General features: G+C 34.5%; 2 protein-coding genes across 2 annotated transcripts; both read right to left on the bottom strand.

Moving 5' to 3' along the window:
- Positions 1-2,486: 2,486 nt before the first annotated feature.
- Positions 2,487-3,964, bottom strand: LOC136979457 (small ribosomal subunit protein eS6-like). Its single transcript, XM_067275468.1, has 3 exons — positions 3,735-3,964; positions 2,892-3,041; positions 2,487-2,807 (listed from the first exon to the last, which is right to left on the bottom strand). Exons 1-3 carry the CDS (start codon positions 3,895-3,897, stop codon positions 2,551-2,553), a joined length of 570 nt encoding a protein of 189 aa, XP_067131569.1. The 5' UTR covers positions 3,898-3,964; the 3' UTR covers positions 2,487-2,550.
- A 4,414-nt stretch (positions 3,965-8,378) lies between these two features.
- Positions 8,379-9,593, bottom strand: LOC136979456 (uncharacterized). Its single transcript, XM_067275466.1, has 2 exons — positions 9,299-9,593; positions 8,379-9,217 (listed from the first exon to the last, which is right to left on the bottom strand). The coding sequence occupies exons 1-2, from the start codon at positions 9,591-9,593 to the stop codon at positions 8,379-8,381; spliced, it is 1,134 nt and encodes a 377-aa protein (XP_067131567.1).
- Positions 9,594-15,346: the final 5,753 nt, after the last annotated feature.

Below are 15,346 nucleotides of genomic sequence, written 5' to 3'. Positions count from 1 at the left end.
CTTATATATAAATTCTCGTGTCACAATGTTACTTACCTTACTCCTCGAAACGGCTTTACCGATTTTTACCAAATTTTATATGCATATTCAGTAGGTCTGAGAATCGGCTACTATCTATTTTTCATACCCCTACACCATTTCCCCCCTTTCAAAAATATATTTATATATGGATTAAGGCTTTTATGTCCAACAGATGGCGCTAACTTCCGACGACCTAAGTTTGCTTTTCTGTGAAAATGGACTGAAGCAGATCATTTTCTATCTATCTATATAAATAACATATAACGTTCGTTTGTTCCTACCGATTCCTTTGAAATTTTGACACAACGTTGCATTCGAATACGCACGTTTTTTTTATATAATATACATGTCGAAATTCCCCCCAGTGGGGGAGATGGACGGGATTAAGGCTTACCGTGAAGAACTCGGCTTTTATTATACTATTTTAGATGCGTTTTAATAGGGTACGTCAAGAGAATGTACACTAAGAAGGGATTTTTTGAAATTCCTCCCCACGGGGGAAGTGTTATACATTTATAATAGATACATTTTGAGCCACAACAACGCGTGGCCGGGTCAGCTAGTAATATATATAAAATGCTGACAATCTGTATATTTTTTAATTTTTATTGAAGATTAACAACCTGAATATTTCTAACACGTTGACTTATATTATAGCATGAATGAACTTATTATAGTAACATTATTGCATAAATATGCTAAAAATGAAAGTTCAAGAATGGCTACCAAGAATTTTGGCTGCAGAAGCAAATTTCTCAACTGTACCGAGTTATGGTCAGTTGTTCAACGATTTCTAATAGCATTCCCATCGTCGTATTTGTGTGAACGCGGATTTTAGTGCTGTAGCAACGTTGCTAACTAAAAACAGAAATCGGCTGCAAGTTACTGAACGCGGCGACTTACGGCTGATTTTAAGTGAATTCGACCCTGATATTAACAAACTGGTCGAAATACATCAGATTCATCCTTCACATTAGATAAGTTTTAAATTCAAAGCCTTCTTTTAATGTTAATAAAAATACTTCTAAATATGATTAAGTATGAGTTTTATTTCCTCTCATTGAAACATTCTTTGATCTCAAATAGGATGTAGATCACACCCTATCCTATTCATATAATAATGCTTGTTTAAACATTATATTTGCAACTGTTTTTAAGATACGCAACAGATGGTAATGTAAAAAGGCAAGTTAAAAAATATGGGGGCACTAGGAATTTTTTTAATCTCAAAGTGGGCAGTGGGCGGTGGTCGAAATAAGTTTGAGAACCAGTGCTTTACACGTTAGGATAAACTTATGAATCCATTCTTATGTGGTTTGTAAGGTGCTGAAGTATGGTTTTATGATTGGAATACTAGGTATGAATCTATCCAATAAAATTTTGTTAGACATGCTTATTGCTTAGGGTGCAACTATGCAGACACAATGTGAAGAAATAATGAACCCACCATCCTAAGTGAGCAAGAAGAGGTGATGATGTTTCATGCTCTCGACTGTGAAACATCATCATCTCTTCTTGCCCGCTTGTGTCTGCATAATAGAACACATTCCAAATTATATGGGTGCAATTTCTTAGTAATAATCTGAAATCTATAATTGAGAATTCCTTCCATATTGTTTGTGTGCTTGCTAATCTTTCCAAAATACAAATATAGCAGTAATATTTGAAAAATCAATCCAAGTGAAAGAAATATATTCAACATGTTAGAAAAAGTTATTTTAGAGGACAGCAGTGTTATTAGTATTAAAAGTGCCTTGGATTCAGCACTTGGTTGGTTAATTTAGTGTTGACTGGATGTGACAACCTCTTGCTAATCCGGTATACAAAAATAAGAAATATGCAATTTTTCCAAGTAGGTGAATGCAAAATATTAAATAAATTTTTTTATTATTATGGCATCAGGTCGTCAGTTTATTTTGTATGGTTGGAATATTGTGTATTAATTACTATGTATAGGATTTTGTATTGAAATTGTACTAATGCACAGAATGTTGCATATATATAATAGTTATTGAACACTGTGGTCTGTTCCCCGTACACAGGGTTAAAAGAGAATTATCACAAAATATTTACTTACTTAGTACGTTTTATACTGTTCCTTGATTGTTTATTGCAGTGTTTCTCAAACTTTTTGGACCGCGAGCCCCCTTCTGCACTTAAAAATTTCAAAGGACCCCAGAAGAATGAGTATGTGTCGAAAAACATCCCGGAGGGAGGGGGTTAGGCTCGTATTTAAATATTTATATTCTTTTTATTATTTATATGTGCAATTTATTTAAGTAAAAATTATTTTATATAGTTTTTATTTCTAAACATGAACCCATAGTAAATTTATAAAATATTTGAAAAAAAATTGATCTAGAATCAATTTTTCAGCAGACCCCCCAAATATTTTTCATGACCCCCCACTTTGAGAATCACTGGTTTATTGATCAGTTCTTAGTTAATTAAAAATGACAGCAAAATTCAGAATATTTATTTATTTTTCATTTTTTTGATAGAACTGTATTTTTTTATCATTAATCCAAATTAACTTTGACTGACAGTCCTACCAGCAGAGGAAGAACTTTCCCTCTGGGATGCGGAACGTCTCCTCCTTATTTCCTCGGCACGTTTTTCCTTTGCCTCCTTGGCACGTTGGGCCAACAGCCGAGCGTATTCTGCAGCCTGGTCTTTACGTTTCTGTGCCCTCTTGCGCTTCAAGGCCAAGCGATGACGCTTTCTCTGCAACATGATAGGAGTAACCAATCGTTGGATCTTTGGAGCCTTTGTTCTAGGCTTCTTCCCTATAACGAAAATTTAGTCACTACCCATCAACAAATACTTTTAACTCTTACATTAATATATAAAAATATTTTTGTCTAAATTACCTTCCTTCTGGGGAAGAGGTTTTCTTACTACATACTGGCGCACATCATCCTCTTTTGACAAGTTGAAAAGTTTTCTGATCTTACTTGCTCTCTTGGGACCGGAACGACGTGGAATTGTGGTGTCAGTCAAACCAGGAATATCTTGCTCGCCTAAAATTGAATTAAAGTTTAAAGATTCACATCTTGTGAATAATTCTTGACACATAAATAATTACTGTCATACAAACTCAATTCTGTTGAACAAAATAAGCTGCTAATCTGTTAGAATGGGTGGCCTTATGATTATTTACATAATCCACTGAACATTTTGTTAGAAGTTTGTTCTATGAAAATGCTACTGTATTTGTCATTTTAAAATGAAAATCAGACAAATTCAATCGAAATATGAAAAGTGCTTTCTTTTTGCTTAATTTTTTATGGCAAGTCAAAAAATTCTAAATTTATAAGACAAATTTATTTGAAAATTAACAATTGCAGTGGTTTAGTTTTCATCTTTACTTTCAGGTTTTGCCTTTGTTTAGAATTTTTTAAATAATTGATTATTATAGTTTATATGTATTATTTGTATCTTTTGGTTAGGAATAAAAAAATTCTTTATAAAAATGAAAAATTTAATTTTGTAATACTTTTTACAAAGTATTTCTCATTTCCATATTCACAGATTTTACAGAATACAACACCTGAAAGTATGAAATTTATACTATATTAACCTATAAAATGTTAGAGCTTAAAATATAAAAATTTTTTATACTTTGTATGGGAAAGTTTCTGTACAAATCAAATATAGATTATTTTGTTTGTATTATAAAAATTAATAAGAGCTAAAAAATTCATATCACAAACCTTTCTTCACAATAACCAAACATATGACGCTGAGATTAGAGTCTACAATGCATCCACGTACTGATTTACGTTTTCTCTCTCCGGTACGTCGAGGACGATAGCAGGAATGGCCTTTTGATAGCAACAATCTGACACGTCCTGCAGTCAAAACTCCCTGCTTCATTGGAAATCCTTGTTTGTCATTTCCACCACTAATTCTAACTACATAGCCCTATTGTTAGAAAAATTTACATAAAACAAGTGCATAATATTCTAATATTTCAAATATAATTCTATTCTTAAAATTTGAGATAACAAACAATTCTGTTTCAGTCTAAAAGAGTCATCCTCAGTGTAAGATCAAAGTTGAAACTTTGAAACTTTGTATGCTATGCAGCCATGCTGGCAAACTAGCCAATTGAACAAGAGATAGAGTAATTATATAGAAGGTAAGATGGGTATATAGCCGGCATTGCATTTAAATAAGTACTATTGCAACTAAATCCACACACTAAAAGTAGATGATAATGAATGACAACAGCAGTTTTACTGCCTATGGAAGCAAAAATGTGTTTACATCAACTTGTATTTTTTGGCTGTCATTTGTTAATTTTAAAAAATACCTATATGCAAGTAATGCAAAGTTTTTAATTTTTTGATTCCTTCTATCAATAGCAAATTCTTTTATTAACACCATTGATTACCAAGAATTTTAAGTAAGATTTCAAAAACTATACAACTTTGAAGTCTTGGGGTAACTGTGGAAGAGTTGTTTAGGACAAAACAGGTTGGTTGGTTAGTTGAAGTTTATTGGCACAAGGGCCACATAGGCCAAGCTGCGCCACAACTTACGGTATATATATGTACATAAATAACAATAAAAATGAACAAAACAAAAAACAAAAAACCAATAACAAAAATATACAACAGTTAAACTGTGTATAACAACAACATGTATATGGATATAAATAAATAAATAATTAAATTTCTTTATAAATATTTGTAACTTTTAGAAAATTCAATAATTTATCAACATTTGGCCTCTGGCCCAAAATCTCTTTAAAACTTGCATTTCCAAAATGCTGCCTGCGAATCCGTTCAGAGGCGATGCAATTGCTCAGTATGTGCTTAACACTTACATTACAGTTGCAATACTGACATACAGGCTGGTCATCACCCTTCAAAAGGTATTGATGAGTCAGTCGAGTATGTCCAATTCTCAAACGAGTAAGAATGACCTCAGATCTCCTGTCATAAGGTTTCTTCTGTGTCCAATTTTCTATCACAGGTTTGATCTCGTGTAGTTTATTGTGGACTTGTGCGTTCCACACATTTTGCCATCTCTCCTCTAGTCGTTTTTTAACAACTAGCTTCAAGTCACCTCCTTCAATATGCATTGTATGCTGAGAAGGACTTGCTGACTTTGCAGCTGCGTCAGCTTCTTCATTCCCTCTTATACCTACATGGCCTGGGACCCAACAAAATTTTATAGAGAAATTCCTCGCAAAAAGATGGCAAATCAGCTTACGAATTTTAATCACTATGGAGTGAAAACTAGGTTCATACGAGATCAAAGCCTGAAGTGCACTAACTGAGTCAGTGTAAATCACGCAGCAACGATGACCTTTCCTATTTATATACTTTAGGGCTAAATAAATAGCCTGCAACTCCGCAGTAAAAATGGAAGAATTCGGAGCTATTTGTTCTGCCACGATTTCATCCTGGCAAACAAAGGCTAAGCCAACATAGTCATCCGATTTAGATCCATCGGTGTATATAGGAATTAAATTCCTGTCACGATGTTGAATTTCTGCGAAGTGCTGTCTATAAACGTAGTCTGGAGTGGTTTCTTTTAAAAACTGCTTTAAGCTTAAATCAACGTTTATCACAGGAATTGACCAAGGTGATATATTATCGACCTCGACCTGCGAAATGTTGCTTGTGTCCAGGTCAATCGTGCTGCTTACATTCTCCATTCTTATGTCAAATGTAGGGACACTACTTGGGCGAGCTGCAAATAATCTCCTCAGCTGACTATCTGAACAATCAGCTAAAAGTTTATTTTGAGATCTCTGTTTAATGTAATAAAAAAGAGACAACTGTTCTCTCCTAAGAGATAGTGGAGGCTCATGAGCATCCACATACAAACTTTGTACAGGAGAAGTTCGAAACGCACCAGTGCACAAACGCAATGCTTGATGGTGGATTGGATCCAGCATCCGAAGAGTAGATTCACGTGTAGAGCCATACACAACGCATCCATAGTCCAGCTTAGAGCGAACAAGGGCCCTATAAATCCTGAGCATAGAACATTTGTCTGCTCCCCAGGATGAGCAGCACAGTACCTTTAAAAGGTTCAGAGATTTTAAACATCTACTCTTCAAATTGCGCAAGTGTGATAAAAACGTCAGTTTTTGGTCAAACACAACACCCAAAAACTTTGCCTCATTGACTATTGGGATTTTAACCCCATTTAGGTGAATTTCCGGGTCCAGGTGCAAACCACGCCTTCGGCAAAAGTGGATACAGGAGGTCTTCTCTGCATTAAAAGTAAAACCATTGATCTTGGACCAATTGTCTATGCGGTTTAGCGAGGTTTGCAGCTGTCTCTCGATGAAACCCATGTTACTAGACTGGCAGGAGATCTGAAAGTCATCCACATACAGAGTGTGTTTCACACTGGGAGGAAGACACTTAGCTATGCTGTTAATTTTTACTAGGAACAGAGTCACACTCAAAATACAACCTTGAGGAACACCTTCTTCTTGTGTGAAAGGCCTAGAAAAAGTGTTGCCCATCCTGACTTGGAATCTACGATTCTGCAGGAAGTTTTTTATAAAAATTGGCAAATTACCCCGCAATCCGAATTTGTGCAGATCACGGAGTATACCGTATCGCCAGCAGCGATCGTAGGCCTTCTCTATATCAAAAAACACAGACACTAAGTGCTGCCGTCTAACAAACGCTTCGCGTATAGATGTTTCAAGAATTACTAAATTGTCTGTGGTACTTCTGTTCCTACGGAATCCACTCTGATGTGGTGAAAAGTAGTTCTTTTCCTCTAAGAGGAACATCAGGCGTCTGTTTACCATTCTCTCGAAAAGTTTGCAGAGACAACTAGTCAGAGAAATTGGTCTATAATTAGAGGGATTCTTGTGGTCTTTACCTGGCTTGGGTATGGGAATGATGATAGATAGCCTCCAAGAGTCTGGAAAAGTATGTTCTGTCCATATTCTGTTAAACAGATTCAGAAGATTACTGAGGGAATTGTCTGATAGATTTTTAATCATGCTGTAGTGGATTTTATCCGGGCCTACAGCAGTATTCCCCGAGCGAGAGATTGCTGTACATAGTTCTATTCTGCTGAATGGCACATTATATTCCTCATTAGATGGAGAGTGGAAGTTTAGATATTGTTTTTCAGATTGCACTTTGTAAGCCTGAAAATCCTTTGTATACATACTATTGCTGGATGAGGACGAAAATGTTTCACCCAAACAATCAGCAATACCTTTTATGTCACTGATTATTGTGCCATTATTTTCCAGCATGGACAGAGAGTGAGAAGCATATTTTCCATTAATTTTATGGATTTTATCCCAGACCGCTTTTGAGCTGGTGGAAGATGTTATGCTAGATACATACTTCCTCCAGAATCCCTTTGGCTTTGCCTCCTTATTTTTCTGGCATTTGCCTTTGCTTTTTTAAAAGCTATCAAATTCTCAGCAGTGGGGTATCTTCTGAAGATCCCCCATGCTTTCTTTTGTTTTTTAAATGCTACCTCACAATTCTGATCCCACCATGGTTTCGGATGTTTTGGATATCTGGTTGACGTTTTCCCCATTGTTTTTTCGGCTGCCTGAATAATACTCGATGTGACAACTTCTACTGCATCATTGATATCGGCAGTATTGACCATTTCCTCAGTGATGTTAGCCAAAGAGGAAAATGTAGGCCAATCTGCCGTTTCAAATTTCCAGCGTGGTGGACGGGCTGTTTCACAGCTTTCTCTGCCTCGATATTCTAAAAATATTGGGAAGTGGTCGCTGGAAAGTGGATTACATCCAACCTTCCATGTAAACGCTGAAAACAGATTTGGACTAGCTAATGTCAAATCAATGGCAGTAAATGTTCTTGTTGGGGCGTGGAAGTATGTCACTTCTCCAGTATTAAATAAATAGAGTTGGTGATTGCCTATAAATCTCTCAATGGCCCTGCCTCGACGGTTTATGTCGGGACTGCCCCACATTGGGTTGTGGCCATTGAAATCACCGAGTAAAAGGAATGGAGTCGGCAGTTGTTCAACCAAGGCATCCAATTCATCTTCATCGATTCTGACATCTGGTGGCAAGTATATGGAACAAACTGTGACAGTAACGCCAACTGAAATTCTGACTGCCACAGCTTGCAGCTCTGTTGTTATTTGTACCGGTAAGGACGGGATGCGGTTTGAAACCAGTATAGCCACACCTCCGCTGGCACGGTTGTGGCTATCGTCATCCTTACGATAAAGATTGAATCCTTTTAAAGAAATATTTTCTCCAGGTTTCAGATGGGTTTCCTGGAGTGCCACACAGAGAGATGAGGTAGATAATGTCAAGTGTTTAATGTCAGAAAAGTTGTTGCGGAAACCACGACAGTTCCATTGGATTATTTTGTTATCCATTATGTGTTTGAGGCAGCATTCTTCGCAAAAGTGTCCCTCTTCAATTTCACAGAGGATTTTCCTTTTGGAGGTGAGGTTGGTTGTGGCACCTCCATATTATTCTCTTCATCAGAGATATCAGAGAACTCACTCATAGATTGAGCCTCTGATTTTTTAGATTTAGAGAGAGCTGCTTTCACTCTCTGTTTGTTTAGTGGGTTCTTACTTGCCTTCTTAGAACCCAGGTTTCTTGTTGTGACCCCTGTTTTAAGTAGGGGTGCTTTTGCTTTTAAATTCTCTTTTTCTTGTGTTTCTTTTGATGGGATCAGTAGACATTTCGCATGGCAAGTGAGAGATTCTTTCGGAGAAACTGAAATATTCGTTTGAACTGCACATGTCTTTGTGGATTTCAAAACAGCTGCGAATGTCTTCTGTTTCAATGGTGCACTTGAAGTGACCATGCGCCGAGCCTCTGGGTAAGGTATGTTGCTAACTGTTTTCACTCGTTGGATTTCTTTCTCTCTCTGCCATGCAGGGCATTTCCGGGAGTAGGCAGGATGGGCATCTTTGCAATTCACACAGCATGGAGTATTGGTACACTCAGCACTCTGGTGACCTTCACTTCCACACTGTGCACATACGCTCTTTCCTCTGCAGGATGTTTGAGAATGTCCAAACCGCTGGCATTTGAAGCAGCGCAGTGGGTTTGGAACATATGGTCGAACTGGACAGCGCAGATATCCTGCAGTAACAAATGATGGTAATGTTGGCTTTCCAAAAGTGAGAATGAGATGTTTAGTTGGTATCAACTTGCCATCACGACGAATGGAGATGCGTCGGACAGCAGTGACACCTTGATCTGAAAGACCGATCTGGATATCTGATTCATCTTCAGACATCAGATCGACCTCAGATATCACACCACGTGATGAGTTCAAACTTGCGTGTGGTGTGATGGTGACTGTTATGTCTCCTAGAGATGTCATTTTCAAAAGCTTTGCTGACTGTTGAGAGGAGGCTGCTTCTATCAGTAGGTCCCCTGACCTCAATTTTTGTATTTTCTTTAAATGTCCAATAGTTGATTCAAACAACTTTTGAATTAGGAAAGGGGAACACTTAGACATCGGTTTTTCAGTAGTACTATGTACTATGAGATAAATTGGTTGGTTGGAGGAACTGACCTCCTTTGGTTGTGATGCAATGGTGCTTGTGGTTTTTGCTTTTGATGAATCCATGTTTAAAAATAACTATTCAGCTCCTAGTGACCCCACCCACCATGGGGTCCAACAAGGGGATGCCGTCACATGGGAGACTCCCATAGACCGTCACACCAGGGTTTCCCAAGAGCTATACCCTCACAATGCAGTCAAGAAGAGCACATCTTGCCTGACGTGTCCGCCCGGTCTGCATCGATCGGTTGACTCCCAGCCGAGGTCAAGAATGACTCACCGACCAGCCGATTGACTCAAACGGAGCCTGATTTGAGCCTCCCGTTTATCCGAAGCAGGGGCCAAAGCAGTGTGTTGGGGACGTTATGTTGCCCCTCAACTACCAGGATCCCCCTTTCCGGCATACGGGACACCACGCACGGCAAACACGTGGGTGGGCGTTCAGATCCCAGGGATGGTAAAAAGGAGTTTCTAAACCATCTCTGGGAGGTCCCCTCACCACGGACAGGAACCCACATCGAGGGGTAGGACAAAACAGAGTTACTTTATTACACATGAATAGAAACACTGCTCATGTGCTGATGAAGGTGACAACAAAATTCACCATATTTGCACATTACATCTTCAAAAAAAAATAGACTGCTGTAGTATGAAAATTTCTGTAATAAACTGTAAATATTGTTTCGTTAAATAACCTTTCATAATTATGAAGATTACTAGTTTAATGTTAATTTGAACTATTCCATATTACCTCAAAACACACCCTGTCTTATCCTACCAATGGGACAAGATGGGATATTTGATGTGATTTCACAAACATTTTCCTTTGCAGTTGAAATAATTAAGTTAATTGTAAAAAAAAATAACTTTTTCTATTATTGAGTTATTTAAACCCAGGGAAAATATAATTAATTAGAAGTGGGCAAGATAAAAAAGTTCCTTAACTATCCCACTTTATAAATAATAAAGTAAGATCACTAATAGACAACAGAATTACCTGCTTATATAGCAGGTAATTCTATTATCTATTAGTGATCTTTCTTTATTACCTATTTTGTGTTTTAATTCTTATGTTTAAGGTTGGAAATCTAATATTAACATCAAAGATCTTTTTAAACTTCTTTATGGGGAACATTATATGCATTTCAGATTAAAGAGGGATCGTTAATTACCCTCCAATGTTACCATATAGAATGTGTCACATTTTTCTGAAAACAAAAAATCCAGTTACAACTGATCAAATATCTATTTTTTGAGTGACAAAAGAGACCTCACAGGCACACAGAGTTCAGCTTATAGATGATATTACACACATTTAAGATCTTATTTCTTTCTTTTTCATTCAATTTATTATTCTTATTCTCTGTTGGGTTATTTAACCCAGAGATTAATCCTATCAATTTAAATTGAGGTTCCAATATAGTGTCAATGTACCCATTCATAACAAGAAGTATGGTCTATAAAGCATTAAATAAACAGAAATAGAAGAATCTGAAATAGATTTAATAAAATTTGTATTTGAAAATAATAATTATACACAAATAATGATGGAATATATAGATGATAAAATTAAAAATATAAAAAGGTATAGTGCATTATACATGTTATGTTGATGACATATTGATACTGTTTAATAAGAATATAATAGAAGATACACAATAACAGCTTTCTGTTTAGAATGTATAAAAAAAAGGTTGTAATACAGATAAAAAATTAAACAGATAAAATTAAATACAGATAAAAAACCTACTAATTAAATTCATATAGCCCATCATATATTTACAAAAATAATTTTGTCACAGAATTATGAAAAACTTATTGTAGAATAATGTTAACAACAGACAGAGATAAAGATATTACTAAAATATATAGAAAATATTTAATGATTATCCAAAATATTTATTTGATAAATGGAAAAAAGAATATTGAAAAAAATAGATTCTGGGTTAAAAATAAAAGAACAATTTTATAGTTTTCCTTACATAAAAAGACTGTTTGAAAAGCAAAAGAATAAACTAAACATTACAGGAATAAAAAAGAAAAAATTAAGTGAAGAAAATTAAATAAAACAGGCATATTATGTGAAGTGAAATGGGATTATAATAGAAATGCAGAAGTATATATTGGAGAAACAGGAAAACAACTGGAAACACAAATAAAAGAACATGTTGGTGTTAAGACAAACAACAATGGTCTCCGTGGATAATAAATCAAAGTGAAAATAAGTGTAAGCTAATAGAAAATAATTGTAAAATATTATTGTATGAAAGAACTATAATTATTTTTTTTATAAAGAACAATTGTCATAACCAAAAAACTGTAAATGCTAATAAATCTGAACACAGGTATAACTGTGTCTCCAGAACAGCACATTATTGTACAGTACATGGCATTGATACAAAATGACAATCAATTGTCAGAAAGTTGAAATTTGTAAATAATTTAAATACAATGAATATTTAAACAATATATAATTATAACTTGTTTGACAATTGCTAGAACATATAAGTGATACTGATGAGGATTATTGTGATAAATGCATTTTGATTTAACAAAAATATTAAATAAAAATTGATTTACTTCTTTTTTATTGTTTTTTGGTGTTTTATTTAAAACAGTTTTATCTTGAACAGCCAGAAAAGATAATTATTTGAACAAAAGTTTGTATTTTTAACATAAAAAAAGTTTTTCAGTTGATTCTTGTATTTTTTTTTTAAAAGACCTAAGTTTAACCTTATTATACTTTTGAGTTTTAATTGCTAAGTATATTGCTCCCAAAGAGAATGTACTGTACGGTATACGTTCAGTAAGGAATTGTTTTTAGAAGAAATAAGGCAGCCTTCAACTAAGTGGTTTTCTGTATAGCCTATCCTACTATATACACCGTGTGCCTTTGGAGCAGTCACTGAAAGCAAAATACAAAATAATAAACAGTGTACAGTTTAATGCTTGAGATGGTGACTTCTAAAGTATTGAAAAAAAAAACGCATTAAAAAAAATCTCACGAAACTTCACGAATGGCTGTAAATAATAGTTTTCGCGACACAATTAAAAAATATTTTTTTATGCGGTCAACAGGGACCGCATAAAAAAAAGTCTCACATAGAGAATAACTTCAAAACCGTACGAGATAGAATTTATTGAGCAACAGAAATGTCAGCACTTGACTGCATCGTCTGGTCTATCGTCTGTTTTACATATTTTTGTCCAGGTGGTGTTTTGTTGACTTAAAAAGTAAAACATTATATTCATTTTTTCGCATATTCCTGCAATAATATTTACTATTAATAAGTGCATTTATGCCTCCATAATAAGTTCTAATTAGCTATAATAAGTCAAACGTAAGGACATGACGAATCGCACGAGACTAGTCGCCAACTATACCGCACAAATTTAAAAATTCGCATTATAAAAAAATCGCACAAATAAAAATCGCACATAAAAAGAGCGCATAAAAACAGGTTTGACTGTAATAAACAGTGTACAGTTTAATGCTTGAGATGGTGACTTCTAAAGTATTGCTTTTTTGTTCCATTTCTGTTAAAAAAAATCACTGTAAATATATGTAAACAACCAAGCTCAGATATTCTGTAATAATCATATTAGTTTCCAGATTATTCAGACTATAGTTTGGATAACTTAGCAGTTTAACCATCGTATATTAATTGTTATCTCATACTAGCATTAACTTTATTAAATTTAATGATTATCAATTCAAAGTAACAAAATTGAAACTGAAGATGACATTAAAGTGGTTTAAAACTAAAACAAACAAAAAGGTAATGTAGAAATTAACAATAATTAAACAACTTTCAATGTGAGCACGTTAGAAAAGACAATAGCTTAGTACAGGATGTACACGTATTTATGTATATTAGCGAGGTTGAGGCTGAAGTTTTCAATGCAAAAATGTGTACGTTGGATGTTCGTGCCGCTTTCCTGTAAGCCTAGAAGTTTGGCAATGGCCTTTGGAATGTCGAGCATGATTCCACTGACTTTCCAAACGCCATTGCCAAACTTCTAGGCTTACAGGAAAGCAGTGCTGAACCAGTCCGACATGTACGTTTTTTGCGTTGAAAACTTCGGCCTCAACCTCGCTAATTGTCTACCACTAATGCATATTTGAAGATACTCTGTATGTATGGTACAATATTTAGTCTTAAGGAGTTTGCTACTGAAAAATTCATTCCTTTACTCACTGTTTGCCTCCATAATTTGACTGCAGGTGCTTATAAACTGTCACAATTATGTAAATTAAATATAAAAATAAATACAATTTATCACTTTTTATGACTAATTTCCTTTGTTCAGTGATAGTAATAAAATTATTTTCTGTTTAATTTTTTCCAAAATATTAAAATTAATTTTTTTTTGCTTTCTTACAATTTTGTATTAGACTGACCCATTTAAATTAAAAGAATTAAGATTTATTATAAAATACAACTTATTGTACAGTTTAAATAACATTACTAAATGGTGGTTTATGAATTAATTTTTTAATAAATACTTGCAATTATGATATTTATCAAGGTTAGGGAACTGTGATTATTAAGGCAAATGAGTGGAATTTAAAGTCAGAATATAACCTGCAACTCTTCAAAATTTTCAAACACAGAAAACACCCACCAAAAAAAAATTTGTCTTCCAATTTTACATGATCTCAATATTTCTGCAAGAGATGCAAGTTTGCAAGGCCACCATTTTTTGACAGGTATGATGATATGGGTATGAACCAGTCATGTAAAATGACATAGTATGTGTATCTGGCAATGACAACAATTGAAGTGTCAGGTTACCCCTTTCTTGCACAGCCAAAATCATGGTCAGAAGAAAAATACAAAACAGTACTTTCTGAATTTTCTTACATTTTTGTGATGTAAAAATGTCAACTAGTCCTTCTGTTGATAGATTTCAATAATTGGAAAGCATTACCCCAAGGGAACATTTCCTTTAAGCTGATCACTTAGTACGGTTTCTGTGACAAGCTAAGGTCAAGAGAAGTGACACTTTAATGACTTAAGAAAGTTGGTATAATGAGAAAAAGCTACAGATCGTGAATATCCTAATACAAGATGTAATCAAAAATTCCAGGAACTTGATCACAGAAAGCAGACTTGAACATCTTATTTCATTCATGCCAATTAGTATTGCATGAAATGGGATACTAGAGTAATTACAACAAGAAATGATCACGTGCATAGGTGTCGCGCATATCAGATAACAAGGTTGTAAACAAGCTGTTCCGCGTTGAGAGGATAGCTACTTTATAATAATTGGAAGAACGAAAATTTTTTAGGAAAGTTAACAACGGTACAATTAAAGGAAGAATTAAAAAAGTACAATGCCAAGTTAGCTGTAGAAAAGCCGATTAATAGAAAGGTAAGTTAAAATAATCTACATCTAATTTTTATCGTTATATTTATTTAACATTTCTAATTTCAAGTCACTTTATAACTCTTACATGATACAGGTACCTTCACCTGAGTTTTACGGTAAGAAGTTTTAAGAATAAGATTTTCACAAAATGCACTATTTTTCTGTCGATAGAAAACATTTAAAGATCAGTAAAGTGGTCATTGATTCTCTTTCACATTTTGTCTAACCAATACATAAGGTCAAAACTTTAATTAAATAAAATTTTTTTTTCCTTTGGAATATGGTCATTGTACTGAGCCTGCTATATTATAACCAATTTATATACAGTATCTGAAATGTTAACTGTACCAATAGGTTATCACTGTAATTATAAACAACAATCAATCACAAACAAAACTACTTTCTATGAAGTTCTAAGACAATATAAGAGAACATATCTTAAT

This window comes from Centruroides vittatus, unplaced genomic scaffold (assembly GCF_030686945.1).
Source record: "Centruroides vittatus isolate TY-2023 unplaced genomic scaffold, ASM3068694v2 contig_625, whole genome shotgun sequence".
NCBI lineage: Eukaryota > Metazoa > Arthropoda > Arachnida > Scorpiones > Buthidae > Centruroides > Centruroides vittatus.
Note: the sequence above shows the minus strand (reverse complement) of the source record. Positions and strands in the feature narration are given on the sequence as shown.